The 9178-nt window shown below is 41.4% G+C and overlaps 1 protein-coding gene across 1 annotated transcript in view; it reads left to right on the forward strand.

Moving 5' to 3' along the window:
• The first annotated feature begins 8806 nt into the window (after positions 1-8806).
• Positions 8807-9178, forward strand: part of LOC102880125 (olfactory receptor 1361) — a 908-nt gene continuing 536 nt past the window's right edge. Inside the window, exon 1 of the mRNA XM_015586273.1 lies at positions 8807-9102. Coding sequence (XP_015441759.1) covers positions 8807-9102 — 296 coding nt within the window. The remainder of the gene's footprint in view (positions 9103-9178) is intronic.

Raw genomic sequence — 9178 nt, forward strand, 5'->3', positions numbered from 1 at the left:
GCAGATAATGAGTTTGGGACTGAATATGATATAACTCTCTGTCCCTAGGACCTGTAACAGTGCTGCGCACACAGCTGAAACTCAATATAGACATGTTCCTCGACTTATGATGGGGCTATATCCCAAGAAACCTATCCTAAGTTGAAATATTGTAAGTCAAAAATGCTTTTAATATACCTAACCTACCAAACGTTATAGCTTAGCCTAGTCTACTTTAAACGTACTCAATACATTTACATTAGTTTATAGCTGGTCAAAATAATCTAACACAATGCATACACTATAGAGTATCAGTTGTTTGCCTTCATGACTGGGAGCTGTGGCTCGCTGCCCCTGCCTAGCATCACAAGAGAGCATTGTACTGCATATCACTAGAAGTACGGTTTCTACTGAACACATATCACTTTCATACCATCATAAAGTAAAAAAATCATAAGTCAAACCATCGTAAGTCAGGAATCATCTATGCCTTGTACGGAGTGCAATGGCAAAGCCACTCTCAAAGTTCAAACCCTCAAGCTTGGTGTTGAATGTCTCATATAGATTTTCTGATGGCATAGTGTCACATCGTGACTAATCGTGAGATCCACTTTGGCAAGGAAGTGCTCTTATTACTACTCCCAGTTTACAGATGAGGAGACTGAGGTCCAGAGGTTTGTGTTAATTTTTTTTTCCTGAGGCCAAATGTATGTTAGAGATGGAGCTGGGGACCAAACCCAGGGCTCTAAAGAGGACATTAATTGGAAGGAATCATTGATGTTACAGAGCAACTGTGTCAAAAAAAATTCGGAGGAGAGAGCCATGGACATCCTTGGTGGGTGGCTGGACATGCGGTACAAACTCTGTGGCTGGCCTATGGGAGACCCTGCTAGGTGCCAGCAGAAGAGAATGCAGACGGGAAAAGACTTCTGCCACTATTTCCGCTCCACTTGGAAACTGAGGCTCGGAGATGGCATCAGAAAATGAACGTATGAGAGCAAATGAACATTTCAAAGGACCACACACAACTCAGGCATCAGGGTGATGTTGATCCATCTGTATCCCAGAGGCCTGAACTCATCTTGGGTCCATGGAGAATGTTCCCCAAGTCAGTGTGTTACCACCACCAGGCTGCCATAACCCAGACATATCTATAAGTGAAATTTCATGCCACCAAGGCATAGATGCAAATGTTAGAGCTACTTGAGGCTTCTGGTCAACCCTATGTGTAGGCTTGAGGGTTAAGAGTGCCCCACAAGAGAGAAATGGGGGCCAGCGCTGTCCCTAACAGGCACCTGACAGAGGGGAGTGAAAAAACTGAGATGTTTTTTCCTGAGATGGCGACCCATTTGAACTCAGTCTAGTCATCCTCCAAGCTTAGAAAAAATCACGTGGTCCAACCACTGAGGCCAAATTGACAAAAGAGTATTTGAAATATTAAGGTGGCTCTGGGTACACGAATGTATGTGAAGTGCCATGGAAATGCACCTCTCATGCCGACAACTGTGGGGAAGGCAAATGACTAAGAACCTGAAATCACCACTGCATTCATGCCAAGGTCAACATCTGAGTGCAGTGGGTCTCCTAGGATGGAAACTTTGGCTTCCACACTCCCGATCAGCTTTACCGAAACTTTCTTGAACTGCACTGTGGTCTAAGATATTTTTATCCAACTTTATCTCCATCATTCTCTTCTCCATGGGGGTCAGAAATACCCAGTGGTCTACAGCTCTCCCAGCCTCTTCCAGGTCCTTCTCATTCTCCCTCACAGGAGTCTTCGCTCGTGAACCCTGGTGTGTCTCATCCGATCTTAGCATCTACTTCTTGGAAGACCTGAGCAAACACACAGTAGGTAGAGGGGGCCATTTGCAAATCCATCTCAGAAGCTTGGCAAGTTTTGGTGGACGCTCTGAGTCATATGTGCTTCACTAGACTCTGGAAGAAGCTGTAATTGAGGTATCCAGGATCCCAAGAATATAGTTCTTCAATAAGACAAACTCCATCTACCAACTTCCCTCCCCAAAGTGTTGTACCGGTTTACATCCCTCCTGGTAGTTCATGAGCATGCTCGTTTCCCCACACTCTTGCCAATACTGTTGTGCATTTCTACCAGTCGGCCAGGCCAAAAGTTATATTTTACTGTACTTGTTGCCATTTCTTAAACCATGAGGGAACTTGAACTTCTTTTTTAGTATTGAGGTGAAATTCGTGCAACATAAAATTAACCATTAAAGTGAACAAATCAGCAGCTTTTAGCACATTCACAATGTTGTGCAACCATCATCTCTATCTAGTTCCAGAACATTTTCATCACCTTCAAAGGAGACCCCTTCCAGGAGGGAAGTTGGGGACGGGGGAGGTAGATGGGGCAAAAGGAGTCAAATATGTGGTGACAGAAAGAAATCTACCTATGGGAGATGAACACACAATGTAACCAATGTCATCATTAAAAAACAAAAAAGAAAAAAGAATACAATATAAAAGTAATCATGAATGGTTCTTCTTAACTAATTAAATATAAAGAATTTAGACCAGAAAAAAAAAAAAAGGAGACCCCTTCCTCATTAAACAGTCACTTCCCATTCTCTCCTCCCTCCCGCACCTGGCAACCGCTAGTCTGCTTTCTGTCTCTGGATATGCCTGTTCTGGACATTTCATAAAAATGGAATCATATAATATGTTACCCTTTGTGTCTGGCTCTTTCACTTACCATGATGTTTTTAAGGGTCATCTACTTTGTAGCATGTATCAGCACCTGGAAAGATGCTAAAAAAAGACATCATTAGACTTTCATTTCTGATACTAATAAACCTATAGTCTTCTTTTTTTTAAAAAAAGAAAAGGTGCTCAACACTATTAAAATGCAAATTAAAACCATGATGAGATACCACTTCACACCCATTAGAATGACTATAAATTAAAAACAAAACAAAACAGAAAACAGTAAGTGTTGACAAGTGTGTAGAGAAATTGGAACCATCATTCACTGCTGGTAAAAATGTAAAACAGTACAGCCACTATGGAAAATAGTTTGGCAGTCCCTCAAAAGTAAAAATAGAATTACGATATGACACAGAAATCCTACTCCTGAATGTATACCCAAAAGAATTGAAAACAGGTCTTTAAACAAACCTTATATGTGAATATTCACAGCAGAACTACTTATAATAGCCAAACGTTGGAAATGATCCAAATGTCCATCTATGAATGACTGGATAAACAAAACATGGTATTATGTGGTAATGGAATGTTATTCAACAATTTAAAAATGAATTATGGATCTGATAACAGTATCTGGTTTCTTTTACTCAACATAATGTTATCAGATCCATAATTCCATCTACATGAAATTTCCATGATAGGCAAATCTATAGAGACAGAAGGAAAATTAGTGATAGCCTAGACCTGGAGGATAAGTAGAAAGTGGGGTGTGAGTGCTAAAATGTGCAGTTTCTTTTGGTCGAAAATATTCTAAAATTAATTATGGTGGTGGTTGCACAACTCTGTGACTAGAAACCATTGGATTGAATACATACAATGCAATATTATTCAGCTATACAAAGGTATTGAAATCTGTTTATGTGTGTGCTCAGGGCCATTTATATCCATTAGTTTTGCCCTGGAGCCTGACTACCCAGATTAAGTCCCAGATCTGCCGCTTCAAGCTGCTTGATGATAGGCAAGTGAAATTCTGTTTCCTTCCTCATAGAGCTTTTGTGAGAATTATAAGACATTGCACACTTAGCACAGCTCCAATCACATAACAAATACTTAATACACTATAACCATTATTAATAACAACATATTTAAATCTTCTTAATGGGAAAATTGAGTATCATGCTATTTCTCTGTCAACCAAGAGAAACAGGTCTGAAGAAAAACAATGTTACTGGGACAACATTCTTTCCCAGAGGTTGCTAGGCTCAAAGGTCCCTCTAGGGAATATGAGATAATAGTATTTGCTCTAACTGTTTCTCTGGGCATCTCTTCCCAGGGGCCAGAGAGTCTGGCATAAACCTGATGGTGGTGGTTCTGCTGTGTGCTTCCTGAGAAAGCATGTTCCTCTTTCAGAGCCACACAACAAACTTGAAGTGGCAGCAGTCCCCAACCCCTGGAAACTTGACACCTGGGGGCTGAGAGGTCCTGGGATCTAACAGAGGTACAGTAGCCGTTGGTCAAGTAAGTGTATTAGGAAGACAAGCTGCAGGAGAGTGGTCTCAGGGGAGGACCCACTAGAATTACCCCTCAGAGGTTGGGGGCTCTCTGCTCAGTTTCACCCACAAGGACTTAAAGTGCTCTGCATCACAGCCTCATGGTGGGCAGTGTTATTGGGAGCTGGTCAAGAGAGCAGATGCCAGAACTGGAGCCTGGGCTGGAGTTAGTCCCAGTTCCAAGCAGGAGTTAAGTCTGGAGCCTCAGCTGCCTGCCTCATGGAGTTGTTGAGGGATCAGCGAAATGATATGTGTCAAGTAGTTAGCTCAAATATGAATTGCATTGAATAAATGTCATTGTCCTGCTCAGAGATGGTTGATTTGTGCAGGTGCTGCGGGAGGAGAGAGTTCAGGGGAGTTTAACTTAGACTAGTGATACTCAATGGGGGGGGGGTGATTTTGACCCCTCCCCAAGAGGGCCTCAAGATGTTTTTGCTTGTTGCAACTAGAATGGAAGGGGTGCTACTGGTATCCAGTGGGTCGAGGCCAGGAATGCTGCTCAGCATCTTACAATGATAGGCTAGTCTTCATCACTAAAAATGACTTACCCCCAAATGTCAGTAGTACCCATGCTGAGAATCCTTGGGCTCCACTCAATAGAGGGAGATCAGAAATGAAGGCGATGTAGGTGAGGTGAAGCCGGGGGCTAGAGGCTTCCGGCAGGATGAACAGCAGGTGCAAAGGTTCTAAGCGGGAGACAAAACCAGGAAGATGGAAGATGTCTGGGAATGAGAGGAGCTGCGGTGAGCCGTGGCAGGGTAAAGTTGGGTAAGATTCCCTCTACATTCTAGCTGTCACTTTGGCTGCAGTATGGAGAACAGATTGCAGGGGCTGAGACTGGCCATGGGGAGACCAGTGCATAATGGGTCATCCAGGTAAGAGATGATGGTGGCCTAGATTAGGGTGTTCATACTGGGAATACATTTTCCACTTCTGTCCAAGAGAGGATGGTGATATTTAAAATCCACAAATTAGGAATTGATGGAATGTGTGAAGTGAGAGAGGAATTGGTTGTGCTGGCTAGGGTTGTGCAGGTTGTATACCCTGTGGAATTGAGCAATGCCTGGGATAGGGGGTATCTGGGAGTGATGTCCAGGAAGCAACAGAGAAGTGGATGCTGGAGCCAAACATTTAGAGTCATTGAATAAAATGTGTAAGGAAGTATGGAAGATGACAAAGTCCTCTTCATCGAGACACTTGCAATCCGTATCACAAATATTTTCACACTTCAGATGTGCCCCGAGCATAACGTGGCATCCAGTGTGTGGATTGCAGGGTAAATAGCACACCCGGGTTCTGAGCATAGGTATGAGATACAAAAAACGAACAGGTTGCCTCACAGAGAAATGTATACACTCTTCTCTCCTCAGCCTTTGTTGGAAGAAAACAGTGACCACAAAGCTGCATTATTTTTCACACATATTTGCTGCTGCTCCCTCGGGGAGATTTCTGTCTCTCTGCTCCTTGACACCAGGCCTGGCCATTGAAATGTGAGTGGAGGTGAGAGGAGGGTATTTCCTGGCAGAAGCTCTTAGGGGCCGGCATACAATTCACTCTTCCCACGGCTGTGATAACTGACACTGCCCCAGTCAAACGTGTAGCCACCTGCCTGAGTCCCGGAGTGAATTTGTCATGGAGCACAACCATAGCAACCTGTGATGGACATGTAGCTCTAGTGAGAAATAAGCTTTCATTGCTGTCAGCCCTCGAGATTTGCACATGTATGTCACTGCAGCATAATTTAGCCTAAAGAGACAGACACAGAGTCAGCGAGCTGCCCAGTGGAGGCCAGGCTCAAGGTAATGCAAGCCCCACCTGGCACAGAGGATTAGAACTCGTGGACAAATTAAGATGGTCTGCCTCAAACACTGATGATAAGAAGCACAAAATGAATAAAATTAGCTCCCTTTGGATATAACCTACCCCAAGATATAATGAATCTGTACAAGTTCTCACAGCCCCAAGAAGAGACTTCTGTAAAAGATACTTCATTGTAACATTTCAGAGTTGTGCATCTTTAAAAAGCATTATTTTATGAATCTCCACACTTATTGTCTCATTTAATCCTCCCAGGAAACTGAGGCTTTGGATGTGTTTGTCACTGGTTCACACAGCTAACAAGTTTCAGGGATGGTGTTCAAACTGGGTCAGTCTGGACCCAAAGCCTTTGCTCTCAACCACTAAGAGACTTTTTTTTTAATTGAGGTATAATTGGCATACAACATTATATTAGTTTCAGGTACACAACATAATGATTCAATATTTGTATATATTGTGGAAATAATCACCACAATAAATCTAATTAATATACATCACCACGCATAGTTACAGAATATTTTTTTTTCTTGTAATAAGAACTTTTCAGATATACCCTAAAAAAAATTAAAAATGGATATCCCTTTTGACCCAGCAATTGCACTTCTGGATATTTATCCAAAGAAAACCGAAACAATAATTCATAAAGATCTATGCACCCCTACATTCATAGCAGGACAATTTATAATAGCCAAGATATGGAAGCAACCTAAGTGCTCATCAATGGATGATTGGATAAAGAAGTTATGGTTCACATATACAATGGAATATTACTTAGCCATAAAAAATGAAATCCTACCATTCGCAACAACATGGATAGACCTAGAGGTTATTATGCTGAGTAAACTAAGTCAGACAGAGAAAGATAAATACCATGTGATTTCACTTATATGTGGAATCTAAGGAACAAAGAGAACAAACTAACCGAAAACAGGCTCACAAATATAGAGGACAATCTGATGATGGCCAGAGGAAAGGCGGGTGGGGGGTGTGGGAGAAAGGGGTAAAGGGTTAAGGAAGTACAAATTAATAGTTGATTGATGGTCATGGGGATGGGGAGCACAGCATAGGGAATGCAGTCATCATTAATGTAATGGCTATGTGCAGAGTCAGAGGAGAGAGTAATCGGGGGGATCATTTCATAAACTATATACATGTTTAACCAATGTACTGTATATTTGAAACTAATAATTAAACAAAAAAATTTTAAAAAGTATGTAGGAAGGGATGTGGCACTCCCATGCCGTCTCTAGATATACCTCTCTCCCAGCACCTCCATGTGTTCACCAGCCAGGAAGCTCTTCAAATCCTGTCCTTTTGGATTTTTACGGAGGCTTCATTACCTAGCCATGATTGATTAAATCATTGGCTCTTGGCAGCTGATTCAACCTCCAGCCCCTCTCCGCTCCCTGGAGATGAGAGGTAGCTGACATTGCGAGAGGTGAAACTATGGATAAGTGCGGGGAGGGGGGACCTACTGTAGTAGGAGCCTTGAAGACATAGAAGGTCTAAATTGCATGATTAATAATTAGATAAAACTTGGCATTCTAAAAAAAGAATATACTTTATTTTAAGTATTCATGAATAATTCACAAAAACTGACTCTATTACGCCAAAAAAGAAAATCTCTATAAAGTACAAATGGTACAAATAGCACAAATAACATCTTCTAAACACAAGGCAATAAAAAAAATAGAGAACACTTCCTAACTTTTTTTATGAGGTCGGCATAACTATTATACCCAAACCAGACAAGAATATTACAAGAAAGGAAAATTACAAGCCAGTCTCTCTCATCAATATACATGCAGAACTTCTAAACAAAATATTAGCAAATTTAATTGCAAGAATCCATTAAAAGCATGTGTGGTTTTTCAAAGCTCAAAAAAAAAAGAAAAAAAGATGTACTCTCTTAGCAACTTTTAAATATACGATAAAGTATTATTAACTATAGTCACCATGCTGTACATTACATCCCCAGGACTTTTTTATTTTATAACTGGAATTTTGTACCTTTTGACTCCCTTCATCCATTTCATCCACCCTACCCCGCCCCCCCAATTTCTTGCCTCTGGCAACCACTAATCTAGTCTAAGAGACCTTAACTTTCAGAAAAATAGTTAAGGTTCAGCATTTTACATATTAACCTTTCACATCTTCACAGCAACTCTATGGGGCAGATACTATTATTATCCTCATTTTACAAATGGGAAAGCTAAGGCACAGAGATGTTAAGTAATTTGCCTAATGTCACACAGCTAGTAAGTGACAGAGCTGGGATTTAAACCCAGGCTGTCTGGCTTCATAGTTGATGCCTTTAATCAATCTATTCTTTATTTTCATTTTTTAAAAACAAATCCTGACAATATTTAGGCAGTTTATTGTAGTTTTATTTATTTCCCCCGTATTTTTTGAGGTATAATTGACTGATAAAAATAGTATATAATTAGGTGTACAATTTGATGTTTTGATATACTGTGAAATCATCACCACAATCAAGCTAATTAACATCTCACTATTTTGATAGCATCACTGAGAGTTCCCATTAATAAAAATAATCATCCATATTACTTGAAACGAAGCCCCTTACACATATTTTCCTCACTTAATTTTTATAACAACCCTAAGAGGTGAGAATTATTATTAATACTGTGAAACATGAGGAAACTGAGGCACAGAGAGGTTAAATAAGATGCACTTAGAAAGCTGGGTGGGAAGGACAGCAATGAAGTGATCCATTTCCTCTCCAGGAGTCCACCCACTGTTAATGCTCTTCCTTCTGGTTTTAGAACTGTCCAAATATGGAAAATTGGACCTGGGTCTCTGAATTCATCCTCCTCGGGCTCTCTGAGGATCCCCAGCAGCAAAAGGCACTCTTCGGGCTGTTCTGCACCCTGTATCTGATTGGGTGCCTGGCAAACCTGCTCACCATCTTGGCCATTGTCTTGAACCCTCACCTCCACAGCTCTATGTACTTCTTCCTCAGTAACTTGTCTCTTCTTGACATCTGCTTCACATCCACCACCATCCTGAAGATGCTGCTGAATCACCTGTGTGGGCGCACCACCGTTTCCGCCTCCATTTGCGTGGCCCAGATGTATTTCTTAATCACCTTTGGGGCAACTGACAGCATCTTTCTCTCAGCCATGGCTTATGACTGCTACCTGGCCATC

This window comes from Pteropus alecto, unplaced genomic scaffold (assembly GCF_000325575.1).
Source record: "Pteropus alecto unplaced genomic scaffold, ASM32557v1 scaffold160, whole genome shotgun sequence".
In the NCBI taxonomy this organism is placed as follows: Eukaryota; Metazoa; Chordata; class Mammalia; order Chiroptera; family Pteropodidae; genus Pteropus; species Pteropus alecto.